We start from the raw sequence: 16,417 nt of genomic DNA on the forward strand, positions 1-16,417 counted from the left end.
AACCTCTGATTCCCCAGAATGAAAAAAACTATGTAAGTGCGTGTGGACCAACTCAGTGGGCTGAATCCACTGCATTCGTCTGTTTACTTTCTCCCTCTACTGAAAAAAACTTCGAGGGAAGGCAGACACTGAAAACAACGATGTATCATTCAATGTTCAGGGAGATATTGGAAGATGGAATTACACTGCATTAGGCTTTATGCCCTTATATGGCCAAGTCCTGAAACTCCCCGTATTTTCCAAGAAGTGATGCTAGTAAAATGAGAGTTGATCTTTATGGAGATTTACTAAGACCTGGCACCATGCGCCCACTACAGGGACATCACTTTGCTTAAATGTTACTAATGATCCTCGGACGGTGTCATCTTTGCTTTACCCATGGGGAAACTATAGCACGGCATCTTTAAGGAACACGCCCAGTGTGGCCACGATTTGAATCCACAAGAGCCAGCATTTGTGACCCCTGTGCAAACACTATTCTCTCCCATATCTCATCCTTCCAGAGACTAAGAGGTTTGAACTTAAAGCAAACACACACTACCTTCCTATGTGACCCTGAGCCTCCTTGAACAAACTGCACTGTTGTCAAAGCAACATGGCAGCCCAAACCTACAGGCAGAGAATCAGGCCAGAGGGAAAGCCCTGGAGACAGTTCTACCAAGTCTTAGAATGATGCCAGAGAACAGGATTAGAAACACAGAGTCCTGCCTGGGTGTGAGAGCCAGGATTGTCTGCAGTCTTGTTACAACAATATTATATGCAGACGACAGTTTTATGTCAAGCAGGGAAGATACACCACCACTGCTGACAGGTCTGTTAGACCCCATGTGGGTGCCCGGGGACAACCTGGCCATCTCGGGAAGGGGACTCACCATTCTGCCCATACTAACAACCACGGTCGTTTACACCAGCAGCTGACCCTCCTCATTTAATTAGGTTCAGCTTAATTGTTTAATGAGACCTCTTAGTCCCAAGACACTCAAAAGTTGCTTGACTAGGGATCAAGGATGAATACAACATTTTGGTTTCTTTCTGAGTCAAACGTCACAAACTCTTCCTTGGGAGACCATCACATAGTAAAAATGAGCACACTTCCCCAACCTAAACGATGCACCTGCCCCATCTCTAAACTGTAGTCTCTGACAACTCACTGAGCTCTGAAAGTGTCCCCTGAGAATGCTTCAGAGGGCTTCAAACTTGATTGCTCTGAGACCCAAGGAACGTCTGTGGACATTCCTCAGTGTCAGTCAAGAGTCAGGGAGAGGAGAGTTGACAAGAGGAAGACCAGGCTGGGATCCACTGGGCTCTCCCACTTCTGTTCCAGTTCTATCCATTTCAGGTGTTGTCATCTCCTCAGCAGATTTCTTTTAAAAAAAAAATTCCTTCTTCTAAAGCATTCTCGAACTACTCACCTTGTATAGACTGCCCATTTGGGGAAAACCGAGCTGAAATCAAGCACAATATCAAAGAACTAACTTAAGGTCACACGCCCATCCAGAGAGTCCAGGTTTCACGAACTCCGCGTGGAAGGTGGGAATCATCTTTGAAATGTGAAGATTTCCTGCTTTGGAGACCGTTACAACTGAGTTCAAATTTTAGCTTTCCACTCACCATTTGTGGGACCTTGGGAAAAAATCATTAACCTTCCCTGACTACAACTTCCTCGGATGTAAAATAGGAATAAAAAGTACCCAGCAAAAGACATGGAAACAACCTAAATGTCCATCGACAGATGACTGGATAGAGAAGTCATGGATTACTAGTCAGCCACTAAAAAAAGAAGATGTGGTATATTTATACAATGGAATACTACTCGGCCATAAAAAATAATAAAATAATGCCATTTGCAACAACATGGATGGACCTGAAGATTGTCATACTAAGTGAAGTAAGCCAGAAAGAGAAAGGAAAGTACCATATGAGATCATTTATATGTGGAATATATATATAAAAAAAGGAAGACACAAATGAACTTACTTACAAAACAGAAACAGACTCACAGACATAGAAAACAAACTTATGGTTATGAGGGGGGAAAGTGAGTGGGAAGGGCTAAACTGGGAGTTCAAGATTTGCAGATACCAACTACTATATATAAAATAGGTAAACAACAAGCTTCTACTGTATAGTGCTGGGAACTATATTCAACATCTTGTAGTAACCTATAATGAAAAAAAGTATGAAAAGGAATATATGTATGTATATGTATGACTGAGACGTTATGCTGTTCACCAGAAATTGACACAACATTGTTAACTGACTAGACATCAATAAAAATAGTAATAATAATAAAGTACCTGGCAAGTGCCAGTGCTCTGTAATTAATAGTTATGATTGTTATTCATTCAAGGTACTCTAATCAGCAGTAATTTTCTTCCCACTCCCCACCTTCCTGCCCTCTTCCTTCAGGGCTCACAATGAACAGTTCATGAAACATTATCAGATGGGATGCGGGATGTCTGTGGACCATGGGAAGGCAGACGGGCATCTCCGTTAAGTCACGTCTTTGGCCTTGGCAGCGAAGGGGAGGAAGATATAGGTCATCACAAGGGTTCAAGGGAGTTGGGGAAAGGTGGCTGCAGGATTTCCTGCTGTTTACCAGAGGCAGCCCTCAATAAGCTGCCGGAGATGCTCCCTGCCCTCAGCAAGTCCCTCTCAATGATGCTAACCTCACCGGGAATGCAACAAATTCCAGCAGCTTTTTCAACCCCAGGGCTCTGCTCACCCTGCCTTCCTCCCAGTTCCCTTAAATAACTAGCTGAGCAAAAGCCTCCGGGACCATCTTCAGCTAATTTCCTTCAAGACATGCAAGCTGCTAACGCTGGGAAGCACAGATAGTGTGGAACAGCAAGTATGGCCAAAATTAGATTAAAATAACCTCCTGATAAACAAATTACGCACCAAAAATAAATATTGGACTAGCGAGGCCAAGATAACTAAAAGAACAGCACCACCACATGGCAGGAAGAGGAACTACATGTGCTGCTGTCGGGGCCAGTCCCAATCAGCCCCCAGGAATTGAGCCTGACAAAGCTGGCAGGGAGGGGAGATAAGTAGTGTCCTATAACTTAAACTTAAAATGTATATTTTTTTAATGTAGCTATTGCAAAAGACAAAAATATTTGGCAGAGAGGCAGAACTCTGAGATAATAACAATAATAATAATATGCCAAGTTGAAAGTGGCATGACAAGAGGAGTCTTGTAGTCCTCCCGTCCCTGCTCCCTTCCTCTCACTCACCCCATCACCCCATCATTCAGCAGCCTCTCCTGAAGCTCAGCCTCACTGAGACTCTGGTCCCTCGCACAGCCATGCTGGTGTGCTGGCCCCCACCCACTGGGTCCCACTCAGATGCTTATATGGGATGGACGGTGTAATGCTTTTTTCTAAACTAAATGATAGATGCTCCCCCCCACACACACACATACAAAAATCCTTCCAATAGTTAGAAAGTATTTAGCTTCCTTTCCGTTTTTGATCTTATCTTCTTTAGGCTAAATAAACCTACCCTCGTTAATTGCTCCTCAGTACACACAGGGCTCAGGTCCCAGGGAGCTACCGTAGGTTAAGCTCTGCAGCCCACAAGCTGTGTAAGTTACTCAAGCTTTCCAAGCCTCAGTTGCGACACCTGTGAAATGGGGACAATGCTACCTCTTTGATAGGCTACAGGTATACGTGGCGGCTGACACACTAAGCGCTCTATAAATGCTAGATATCCGTGTTGTCGCTTCAGTCCCACAGTGGGATGGATGTGGCTGGAGAGTCTGCATTCATCTGAAGTCGCTCACAGCAGCAGCGTGACAAACGCAAAAATCTACCAGTATTATTTGAAGCAGATTTCTGGATCATCACAGAAATGTGTGGTCTGCTTCTCCAGAAGCTATGGTGAAAGAGTAGACATTGGGTCTGTAACCACACCACAGTTTGATTCTTTCCGGGACGGGAATTGGGCTAGCCTCTTCGTTAAGGTTTATTGAAAGCAAATGTAGGAGGCTTAAGTCAGGAAACTGGAATCTTTGCCTAGTTAACACTAGTGTGTGAAAACCCCTCTGGGCATAGCTCTTTGCAAGGTGTGGGGGCTATGGTAGGGACCCCAGCCCCCGTGGAGGTATACCTGGTAGGAAAAAGTATGTAAGGGCATATTCAAAAATGCATACATATATGCACATACGCAAAAATACAGGAATCATTGATCACAGTTTAGTTCGTTCTTAGGAGTATAAGTATAGGATTCTGGAAAAAGTTTTAACTGGAAATCTAACCCTGGGCAGAGACATTTGTGCTGAAACAAAGGAAGGAACCAGTGTGAGCTGGACAGGGAACCAACCACGTCTCAGAGATCTGGCTGGGTCACTCCCTCCCTCTGGTCCTCAGTTTCCCCGTGTAAAAATGAGGAGGGGGCTGTATAAGATCAAAAGTTTTCTGGGATCTAGACAAGAGTATTGGATTATAATCATCAAACTTGCTAAGAGACTAGATCTTAATTATTCCAACCACTAAAAAGAAATGATAATTACGTGACGGGACAGAGGTGCAAATTATTGCTACAATGGCAATCAGATTACAATCTATAGATGTAGCAAATCAGCATGTGTTACACTTACACAGTGCTAAGTGTCAAATATGTTTCAATTTAAACAAAGATAACAAAGATGAACAGTTTTCTGAGGGAAAATCATTGGGAGATGGACAGACAGGGCTCTGAATTCTCTATTCAAAAAAGTTAAAAAAAAAAAAAAAAAAAAGATTGAACATCACTGAACTAAGCAACCTGAAGGCCTTTTCCAGCTCTAAGAGTCTGACTTCATGGCCCTCAGCTGGAAACTAACGGGGAAACACCCTCTGTGGGCTGAGCCCTGGGGCACCAGGCTTGTCCAGGAAGGTCAGAGCCCCCGAAGCCAGGAGGAAAGAAGTCCAGGCCCCGTGGGAACACAGGTTGTACACATGAGCCCCGTGGAGGCTGGGCTGACCTGTGGCTACTGGCATCTGTCACAAGTTCAAAGGAATCACAATGCCAACCATCCTAAACATCAGTTGGCATTCTGAGAACTCCTGGGAGCTCCTAGAATGCCCACAAAGGCCTCAACGGGGGCATTTCAAACACGGTCCATTCTCTGACATCCTGCAGTAGAGCACCTCTCTGGCCGTCATGCCCTCCCGTCTCTGCATTGCTGATTGCCAGGCCACCGCTGAGAGCACCAGGGTGTCCGTCCGTGATCAGGACTCCCTCCCTCCTCTACTTCCCGGAGCAACAGGCTGACAGCGGCGTCCCTGTGAGCCAGCCAGGCAGAGCTTAACCAGGAAAGTCACAGGGAATCTCGTCTTCCTGCCAAACGTCCCATTAGCTCTCCTGCATCTCTCCCCACCTCCCTTCTTCTCTATCTCCCTCCCTTTACTAACTCTCCTAGTCCCAACACCCTCCCTGTTGCCCCAACTTCTGCAAAATTCCAGACTCCGCCAAACACTAGTGCTTAAGTTGGAGAGTGGGCTGAATTAGACCCATCTGCCTCTTATTAAATTTTAGAGCCTGAACCAGAAAGTGTGTAGGTGTTTCCTTGCTGGACAGCGAGGTGAAGACCAAGGCATCATGTGAAGATTCATCACTAGAGTGAGTACCAATCAGGCAGAATCCCGACCCAAGCTCGTGCAAATGCCACTCCCAGGGTGGCAATTTCTCCAAGGGACAAGGGGTGCTAGGGAGCAAAAGGAAAGGGGAAGAGATGGAGGGGCCAATGAGGAAGAAGAAGATGAAGGGGAAAAGAAAAAGAGACAGAGGTCCAGGTAGAGACACAGATGGGAGAGAGAAAGGCAGAGTGGAGGCAGACAGCAAAAAGGGACAGGGACAAAGGACAGTGTGTTGTTTTGATTGCAAAAAAAATTGCCTGCAACTAGAAGCAGTTTTGTTTGTTTGTTTGTTTGTTTGTTTGTTTTGGGGTGGGTAGGTAATTTAGGTTTATTTGTTAATTTTTTAATAGAGGTACTGGGGACTGAACCCAGGACCTCGTGCATGCTAAGCACACGCTCTACCACTGAGTTATGCCCTCCCCCTAAAAGCAGTTTCTTAATCAAAGCTTTATTAAATTTTGGTAATAAAAAGCTAAATGGTTTTGCAAAGGATAAAACATCAAAGGGCAGAACTTTCAAAACAGGAAAATGTAAGTCGCACTGGTGCATGCATGAGTGGAGCCGGCGGAGCTGAGACAGTGAAGGTATGGAACCTGGATGAGACTGTTCAAGCCCGTGTACGTACAAAAAGGACACTTGAATGAGCCATGACTTTCAATTTTTAGGATCCTAAGTCTCTGAAACAACTGGGAAAGAGGCTTAGGGCTTTCAAGCTTATGTTGCCTGCTGTTGCTCAGAAAGGGAAAGAGATGAGAGATGTCTTTTGGTTCGTTGCTCTCTGTCTACCATCGACCTGTCCTGCACTAGCTTCTCAGGTGGTAGCTACCTGATGGGAGAGAGAGCAGAGGAAAAATAACAAAATTGTCCTAATGCAACTGGATGCTCTTTTCCTTTCTTTCTGTTGTGACGGGGGCTGCGCGCCGAGCCTCCCAGATCCCTCAGCCCCTGTTACTGGTGGGGATCGCCTCCCGCCACCCACTACTTGATAGGTCCTTGTTGACCTCAGATTCCCAAGCCCACCCACGTTCACTGTCACAGGAACACAGACTGTTCCCAAGGCAGTGGATATGTATGTCCTTCTGGCTCTGTTTTGACTGGGGAATGTTCTCCTTTTGTGACGTAACTATAGAGATATACTAAAATGGCCAAGGCTTTTATCCTGATAAACAAGAACCAAGGCCAGAATAATCACCAGCCAAGAAGAGTGTGCTTTCAGGAGATAAAGGTTCACATCAACATTCCCGGATATCAGTGCCAGGTGGTGAGGGTTTGAATTTTAGGTTTAGCTGACACTCATCTGGAATCCAAAATGACAGACATTTCCATGTCAAGTCTTAACTACGCATGCAGACATTAGAGAGTAATGAGAGAATTCCATGGCTCTCACCTCCCCTGCAGCAAGCTCAGCCTAAATGGGGTGGTACCACCCATACCCAGACCTTCCCTCCACGCTGGTTAGGCTGTTAGAACAAAGATGACAATTACTCTGCCCTAAATCCATGACAGACTTTGCTATTTAAACACAGCCCTCTTGAATCCCTCACACACTGCTGGTGGGAAGGTAAATTGGTGCAGTCACTGTGGAAAGCAGTATGAAGTTGTCTCAAAAAAACTAAAAATAGAACTACCATATGACCCAGCAATTCCACTCCTGGGTATATATCCCCCCAAAAAACCCTACCAATTCAAAAAAATACATGCACCCCCAATTTTCATAGCAGCATTATTTACAGTTGACAAAATAGGGAAGCAACCTAAGTGTCCATCAACAGATGAAGGAGAAAGAAGATGTGGTAAAGAAGATATATAAAATGGAATACTACTCAGTCATTAAAAAGAACAAATCTTTGCCATTTGTAGCAACACAGGTGGGCTTGGAGGGCATTAGGCTAAGTGAAATAAGTCAGAGAAAAATAAATACTGTATGATATCACTTATACGTGGAATCTAAGAAAGACAACAAGCTAGAGAATATTAAAAAAAGGAGGAGGACTCACAGATAGAAAACAAATGAGTAGTTACCAGTAGGAAGAGGGAATGGGGGAGGGGCAATATAGGGATAAGGGATTAAGGGATACAAACTATTAGGTATAAAATAAACTACAAGGAGAGATTGTACAACATGGGGAATATAGCCATATTTTATAATAACCATAAATGGAGTATAACTTTTAAAAATTGTGAATCACTATATTGTACACCTGTAACTTGTATAATATTGTACATCAACTAGACTTCAATAATAATGATTTTTTTTAAAAAACAGCCCCCTTTCCTGCTGAGCTCAAACATGATCTCAGATCCCTTCTACCCACACATGGGAGTTAGTACTTATAACAGAACTTTTTGACCTCCTGTCCTAAGATCCTCTAGCTCTCTAGAATCTGCTCTCTCCCAAGGAATTTCTGCATGTTTATAATGACTTTCTGCCATTGGTATTCTTACTTCATTTGAACCCACAGGAATGATGCCAATGCTTGGGAATTTAGGACCAATTATGCAAGAATGGCATTTCTGTGAAATACCAATAAAGGTCTTTGGGCTGAATCATTTGAAACATTGAACGAGCTTCAGCTCATGTGTGTGGCCAAATATACATCAGGTGATTCTCAAAAGGAGGCAATTTTGACATCCCAGGGGACATGGGCAGTGTCTAGAGACAATTTTGTACATTACAATCAGGAGTGCTACTGGCATCTGGGGAGTCAAAGCCAGGGATGCTGCTAAACATTCCCAAATACACAGGACAGGGTTCAACAACCAAGAACCATCCAGTTCAAAATGCAAGGGTGTCAAGGTTGTGAAACCCTGATACACATTAAGGCTGAGTGTTTAGTGGTAGAAAGAACGTTAGAGACGCACTCACCCAGCTCTCTCGTGTTAGGGATGAGCCTAAGACTCAGATACAAGACCGTGCGGACAGCTCAGGAGAATTAGCAAATAACCCTGTACGTCCTTCTAATAGGACAGAAAAGCCTGTTTTCTGTGTGGAGAAAAGTAGCTTTCAGTTCCCTGACGGTCTATTGGTATGATAAATAGAAACTGGAACTACTACGAAGGCTGAGATCTTCGGTTTTATGCATGGGTTGTTGGATTCAGGTTGGGGGTGGATATTGCCAGTTTATACATGTCAGTATTAGAAATCATCAGTTCATCTGAAAGTTTAGCCCACAAATATTTATTTTAGGGTTTTTATTGTGCTGATGCAAGTAATGCAATGATCAACACGACGGCCCTTGCCCTCAGAAGTCGGCAGTCAGCTGGGAGGGACGGACAACAGCAGATCCAATACGGTGCGATCGATGCTGAGTTGGGAGATCCTACGGGGGCACAGAGGAGGGGCATCCAACCTGGTCTTGGGAGTCAGGGAAAGTGTTTGCAGGGGGACCCGTGTCTGAGCTGAGCTCTGAAGGGAGAGCAGATGCCAGAAACTCTAAAAGCTGGGCCCCTCGCACAGCCCACCTCATTTGCTAAGCATGGCCGGTGTGTTGAACACCCGGTTAATGCTCCAAGCCTGAGTCAGTCAGCGTGTATCCTGGCTGTGGGTTTCTCCTGGGCACACTGCATCGTGTTTATATGGAAATAGTTAACAACCGGCATGTGAGGACGTTCAGATGTTTACACATGGTTGAGTACGCTGTCCACTCGAAGCTTCAGGTGTGCGCGCGCTGTGCGTGTGTGCGCGCGCGCGCAGAAAGGTAAGTCAGCCTTTCCTGGCTGTCAGGGCTTGCCTCCCACGAAACATCAAGGCTGCTGGGCTCGGGGGGATACAGGAGAAAGCCACCTTCCTGACCCAGCCACTCTCGGCACCTCCACTCCCTGCAGTCCAAGAAGCTTCCTCACATTCCTTCCTCAAACACCTGGTGTTATAATCAGGTAAGCAGACGGAGTGAGCAGGGAAATAATGAGAACCCAGATGCCCGGCCTGAGGCAAGTTCAGTCCGAACAATGAACCATCCTCTTCCCACAACCCGCAGGTAACGCTTTCTCATCCCCTCCTATCTCGAGGGCTTCATAACCTCTCACTTTTCTGTCCCTCAATCTGCTCTACCCACCTTCACTCCCCCTGCATGTCAGGAAGCTGTGGATAGACTCCTGTATTATATCAAGTTCCAATAAACCAAATGAATTCAATCTTCAGGGTTTTTTTCAGTCTACGGAGGGGGAAGGAAGCACCGCGTGATAGGATCCTTTCTCTGCACTTAGAGTTGACAGAGATGTAGGGTTGGGGGGAGAAAAAGGTGTTTTGATTTTTATTTATTTATTTATAAGTTTTATTAAAGTTCAACTATTACCCACATGCCACGGGCTCCCTACAGAGAGACAAATATCACAATTGCAGCAGTTAGTTTCCAAGGTGCCAAATTAAAATAGATGAAGAGGTAAAGAGGGGGAAAAAAATAAAAAAAATTCAGCTAAGACCTCTCCACTCCCAAGTGCATGGTGCCTTCTACGATATTGCACATGTGAAATTGACTCCCAATGTAATTAGATCAGGGCTACTGGGCAGGAAAAAAAAGAAAAGAAGAAGAAAGAAATCTAAAATTATTCAGACCCCCAAAGCTATTCTTTTGCAATCACTCAAGTACCTGAGTAAAGAGCCAACTTTTTAATATAAATTTGTTAGCATCTACACTGTCCAAGCAATTCCAACACCCCATCTGCCCAAGAATACAGTCGCTAGCTGAGTTGTGAATCAAATGCAAGAATCCCGCTTCCCACCCACTGTCTTAAACTTCTCTTCCATAAGACAATCCCACTGGAGCCTGCAGTTTATTCCAACAGTCCTTGAGGGCTGCTGGTCCCATTAAAAGGAGCTGGAGAGTTCCTTGGGTCTGCAGTAGACAATACACTCCCTTTACAGCCAACTGCGTTGGCAGCGTTAAGTACGAGCACGTCCACAGAGAGAGAGATTAACTCTCTCTTTGCAGCCCTGTGCTTGGAACAGTGACAACAGTCTCCATTCTCACCCCAAAGATCCAGGAATGGCTCTATTGCCTTCCAGGTTGAAAATGAGCCATTGAGACAGAACAGCATCTTTCTCTGAACTCAGAGGGGGAAGAACCACGTTTCAAAAGAGGTACTTACTGGATTTCAGCAATGCTGCCAGAACGTCAGCGGCTGCCCTGGGGAAAGACAAAGAAAAGTGGAAAAGTCAACTTTCAATGGTCTTTCTGTCAGCCCATGGATCCCATAGCCAGCCAGCTCATTGCTGCCATCTAACTGCCCCATTACTAACCAGCTAGCAGGCAGGCATTCTATTGATTCTACTGCTGACCTTTAAAGGGGCTGGAATGTAGGAATCGCGCTGACTGAAGTGTCTGTCTTGCAAATGGGTCTCGAGAGTCCCTTCCACTGCTGAAAGTCTCTTCCCCTCCCCCTCTTGCCTCCCACTTTCCACCAACTTCCCTCGCACTGTGCTCCTCCCAGCCAGAGCTCTTGCAGTCCCTTGATTTATACCTGGAAACCCTGGGGACTCTGGAGAAGGGGCTGGGAGGGGGTGAGAGACTTGGAGGCTGAGTGAGTACAGCAGTGCCCTGCAAACTTCTTGAAACACTCACGGCCCTGGGGACACACTAGAAAACCTTCACACATTGGAAAGGGAAGCTGACTCCTTAGGGTGGAAAATGGTTATATGGCATTTTTCTTTCCGTTTCATTGTTTTCCTCCATGGAGGAATTTGACAGCCTTTGCAGAGATGGGAGGCAGGTAAGAATGAAAATGCCTTTGGCCCATGTCTCAGCGACCCTTCAGCCTGCTCCCTGAGCCGGGGAAGGTCACACAAAGACCAGCTCACAGGGCAGAGGAAAGCTTCACGGCACTTCGGACACTGTGGTATGATGCTGGGAGGGAGAGTTTACACGCATTTTTTTTTTTTTAAGAATAGAAACATTCTGCACAGCCCTACAAACTCACCTTTAAGGTCTGTTAAACCCAGCAGCCTTCTGAGGACTGGAGGAACAGGTCAAAGAGGCTGGATCACCCTTCCAAGATTACATGACATGTGAGCAGAACTGGGACCCCAAACCCAGCAATCTCACTTCCCATCTTTGCTTCCTCCCCCCATCCCTTGTTCTCCAGAATCTGTCTCACACTGGCTTTGCTCTGGCCTCTGCCCAGCAGATGAGAGACAATTCTCTCTGCGATATATTATCTACCATTGAGCAATAGAGCCAGCACTAAAATAAAATTTTAAAAAATAGTAATAACAAGTGAATGAATAAAAACAAGCCAAACTAAAATAGAAATTAGGCACCTGAGACGTTACAGATTCCCAAAACCTACAAGAAAATCCTGCAATCGCAGTGGCTTGAAACTCACAGATGCAAACCCACGGCTGGGATGGCCCCTGGCTCAGAGAGACCGACACAATGGCAGGGCAGTCCTAAAGCAGGTGAGGCTAGTTTTCACAGATGGATGATTTGATTTATCCTTCCCAGCCACATCTTCCTCTATCGACTTTCAGCTTCCTCAGCCACCCCCTTCTGTAACCCCACATAGTGGGCAACGATGGATTTGAGAAAGGACACTCTGAAGGTGTTGCTGGGGGCCCAAGCCAGTGTAGAAAATCTACGAGCCACAATGCAGAGGGCCTGGCTTGGGCTGGGGCAAAAGGAAAGGCAAGATTTGGGAGAAAAGCAGAGCAGCCACAGTAAGTTCATCAAAGGAGGTTAGTGGAGAAGAAGGAAACTGTGGAAACACGAAAAGGAAGAATGGGATGTCCCAAATCAAATGCCTCACCCGGCCGTAGATCACAAGCCAGGTCTTAGGGTAGCCCTAAGCCTTTCTGGTTTGCATGGCACATTTGTTGGGGCTGGGGGTTCACCATGGAGGTGATGATTCATTAGGTAACAGTTTTTCTGAAAACTTTAGTATTCAGATAACAGGGTCATAAAAGTCTCCTCGCCAAGACATGACCCTCTGCAGTCTTCCCCTTCCCAGAGAATGCAACCACTACTTTCTTAGAAACTCAGCCTGTGTCTTTCTCATCTGTTCACCCTGGCCACCCAGACCTCACCACACACTCAAACAACCCCATTTTAACTTCTACAGTGCTCTTAAGTTGCCCATTCCTTTGGACTTCTGCTGTTTCTAACCCTAGTCCAAGCACATGGGAGCCTGGTACTTCACTGAGAAATGTAATTTCTAGAGTTATGGGTCCTTGGTTGAAATTTACATTTTAGTTCCTATATAATAAAGGTATATGCACTGCATAATCCTTTTAGATACATTAGAAAATACAGTTAAACATAAATAAATGGAATAAATTAAAGTCACCCAAATATCTCTCACCTAACTATGGTAATAACCCCAGAACAAATCTATGCATATCAGCTCTAGGTCCTCTTCAAATTGTTCTTCAAGCTGCAACTAGAGTGATCTTCTCAAGAACATCTGATTAGGGCACCCTCACCTTGCTACCCCCATGCCCACTTTTGCTCTTGGATAAGAATCCAAATCTGAAACATGGCCCAAGAGACCCTACCAAGTATTGCTGCTGCCACCCGCTCCAGCCCAGCCTCACACCACCCTCTCTTACTCTGTACTTCTGTCCCTCTGGCCTTTTGCCAAGCTTTGGAACATGTTCTCATAACTTGCTCTCTGTCTTTGCTAATGGCACAGCCCAACATGCTCTAGGCTCTCCCCTCCTCCTTCACATCCTAACCTAGGTGTCACTTCCTTAGGAAAGACTTCCTCGACCCCTAGCCTAAGTCCAGGTCCCTTATTGGTGTGTATGTCCTTCCCCCCAACCCTTCTCATTGCACAATTCAGTTTGTAGTCATTCACTCAGTTTATAATACTTGACGCCTGTCTCCTCCTCCAGTTGGCCAACTCCAGAAAACAGGAAACATTTTGTTCTGCATTATTCTACTTCCACCAGTTAATAGTATTTGAATATAGAAGAACATCACCGAATACTTGTTGAGCCTTTTCTGAAAAATCAGGCCCTGTTCTTGGAGCTTTATGCGTATTACCCATTCATTTAACAAATATTTATCGAGCACTTGCTATGTGCTGGGATAAACCAAAGATTCTTGCATTCAAAAGGGTTAGGGTTAGGATGAAGGAAATAGTTAACAGACAAGTATTTTTGAAGAATATGTTAAATTAGTATTTCAAAATATGATAAATGCTTTGGGGGAAAAAAAGAAAAAGTAAGACCAGGGTAAAGAGATCATGTGCATAGGGTTGCATTGCAAGGTTTGCAAATTTGGCTAGAGTGGGCCTCACGGACAAGGCAACATCTAAGCAAAGTGATGGAAGTTGTCATCTGAATATCAGACGGAAGCATGTGCAGACCCTCTAAAATGACAATAGGCCTGATCTGTTCAAGAAACAGGAGTTGGATCGGGCTGCCAGAGCCAAAACAGACAAGGGGAGAGGAGCAGAGCTGAGGGGAGGCGTGACAGTGAACTATTCGTGTTCCAGGGCCTGGTGAGCACCATAAGGGCTTTCAGTTCACTCCAAGCGAAGGATTCACTGCAGGATTTTGATCAGTGATCTCACATGTTTTAAGAAGATTTCTCTGGCTACTCAATTTTAAAAAAGAAAAAGTACTCTAGGGAATCAAGAGTAGAAACCAGAGGCAGGCCCGAGCAGAAACCAGTAGAGAGCTATGTGGAGCAAAGCAAATACAGTAACAAATAAGAAGGACTATATACAATGGTCAAGTGCGATCTCTCCCAGGAAGGCAGGGTTAGTTAAATACCTGAAAAATCAACCAATGTAATAATCCACCATAATAACAGAAAAAAGGATAAAAACCACACGGCCATGTTAATAGACATAGAAAAAGCATTTGATAAAATCCATTACACTTTCATGGCCAAAATACTCCACACATTAGGAATACAAGATAACTTTCTCCACCTGACAAAGGGATCTACTTAAAGCCCCAGACTCACATGATACTTAATGGAGAAAAATGACTGAATGCTCTCCCCCTACCATCAGAGAGAAGATAAGGAAATCTATTCTCCCACCTCTGTTCAACTTTCTACTGGAGGCTCTAGCCAGAGCATTTAGGAAGGAAGGGAGGGAGGGAGGAAAGAAGGAAGGAAGGAAGAAAGGAAGGGAGGAAGAAAGGTAGAAAGGAAGGAAGGAACGCAGATTGGAAAAGAGGAAGTTAAACTATCTTATTTATAGATGGCTTGGTCTTGTATGTAGAAAGTTAATGAATCCACTAAAAACCTATCAGGACTAATAAGCAAGTTGTCCTATGTGGCCATGATAAAAGATCAATATTCAAAAATCAATTTGTATTTCTGTAAACTAGCCATGAATAGTTCAATAATGAAATTTAAAATAGCAATCTCACTTGGCAGCAGAAAGAATAAAATTTTGGGTAATAAATTTAATAAAAGAAACCCAAGGCTTTTGCACTGAAAACTAGAAAACACTGTTTAAAAAATATTAAAGAAGATCTAAATAAATAGAAATCACCTAAGTGTCATCTGTCACCTAACTACCCCTATAGCCCCAGAACTAATGCGCCCATATTCACTCTAGGTCCCCTTCAAACTGTTTTTCATAGCACAACTAGAGTGATCTTCTCAAGAAGAACGTGGATATGTTCTGAATTTGGAGCTAACAGGATTTCTCATAGACAACGTGCTATGAGAAGTAACATTAGCTCACTTATTTCTCATAACAATCCCTGTTTTACAGATGAAGGGATGATTCAAGGTAAGTTAACCCCCCCCAAAATAACATTAGAAAGCAACAGAGCTGGAACATGGCCTTGTATCTGTCTGAACCCAACATCTGGCACACGCCCCAGCCACCCAGCAGCACACGGAGCACTGGGGCCAGCGAGGTTCCTCGTTCATTATTCATTTACAGAAAGACGATTGATTTTTGAATACAGATCTTTTATCCTGGCCACACAGCAGAACTTGTTTATTAGTTCTGACAGTTTTTTTAGTGGATTCATTAAGACTTTCTACAAACAAGACCAAATCAAGATCGTTTTCAGGAAGAAAGACGTGGGTAAGCCTAGAATTCAACCCTAGATCCCCTCTAGAGTTGACCATGGGATGCGGGGGTGTAGCAGTGGAAAGTGGGGGGAAAGGAGTTATTTAAATAACAGGTGGATAAAGCAGGAGACCTTTATAGGGGATAGAACACATTGCCTGCAGAGCACAGGCGCCCAGAACGCCATCTGGTACCATCCAAGCCTCCTGCCTGGCTGGAGAGGGACTAATAGGATGGGTAAAAGTACACACACACACACATACACACTCACACACTCTCTCTCACACACACACACACACACACACACACACACACACACACACAGGGCTGGTTACCAAGGAAAATGGATGACAAATGGATCTGGCTAATCACTATTTTCCAGGGAGAGACGGAAAAACAGAAATGGAAACAGAGGTGGCTCCTACACGATGAAAGAAAAGAAAAACTGTGAACATATGGTGCAAAGGTTGAACCAGATCCTGTGCCCAGCATGGAACTTGTCCAATTTTTTCTTGGGGGGGAAGAAAAGAAAGAAAAAGCACTCCCTCCCCAACTCTATCCAGATGCTGTCAAGGACAGTTTGTGGGAGCCACCATCATCCATCCCGGGAAATTTTTACAAGAGAAATCAAAACCCAGACCTCGGACCAGTTTTAATAGTAACACTCGGCAGGGAGTGTGACAGAGGGGTGGCTTCTGCCTGAGCCAGGGAACAGGGAACACAGCACTGCGGCCAAAGCTGGGAGGACCCCCACCCACCTGGCTTGTCACAGGCAGCAACTCCGCGAAGGGGAAATGATTTTGAAGTGCTTCCAAATC

At 44.8% G+C, this 16,417-nt stretch overlaps 1 protein-coding gene across 8 annotated transcripts in view; it reads right to left on the reverse strand.

Moving 5' to 3' along the window:
* Positions 1–16,417, reverse strand: part of AGBL1 (ATP/GTP binding protein like 1) — a 702,585-nt gene that overhangs the window by 600,125 nt on the left and 86,043 nt on the right. For all 8 annotated transcript variants that reach the window (XR_004315706.1, XR_004315705.1, XM_032469254.1 and 5 more), the window contains exon 6: positions 10,713–10,750. Coding sequence is in view for 6 of the 8 variants with exons in the window: in XM_032469254.1 (XP_032325145.1) it covers positions 10,713–10,750 (38 nt within the window). In the remaining 2 variants the exon portion in view is untranslated. The remainder of the gene's footprint in view (positions 1–10,712; positions 10,751–16,417) is intronic.

The sequence above is a fragment of the Camelus ferus genome, chromosome 27, assembly GCF_009834535.1.
Source record: "Camelus ferus isolate YT-003-E chromosome 27, BCGSAC_Cfer_1.0, whole genome shotgun sequence".
Lineage (NCBI taxonomy): Eukaryota > Metazoa > Chordata > Mammalia > Artiodactyla > Camelidae > Camelus > Camelus ferus.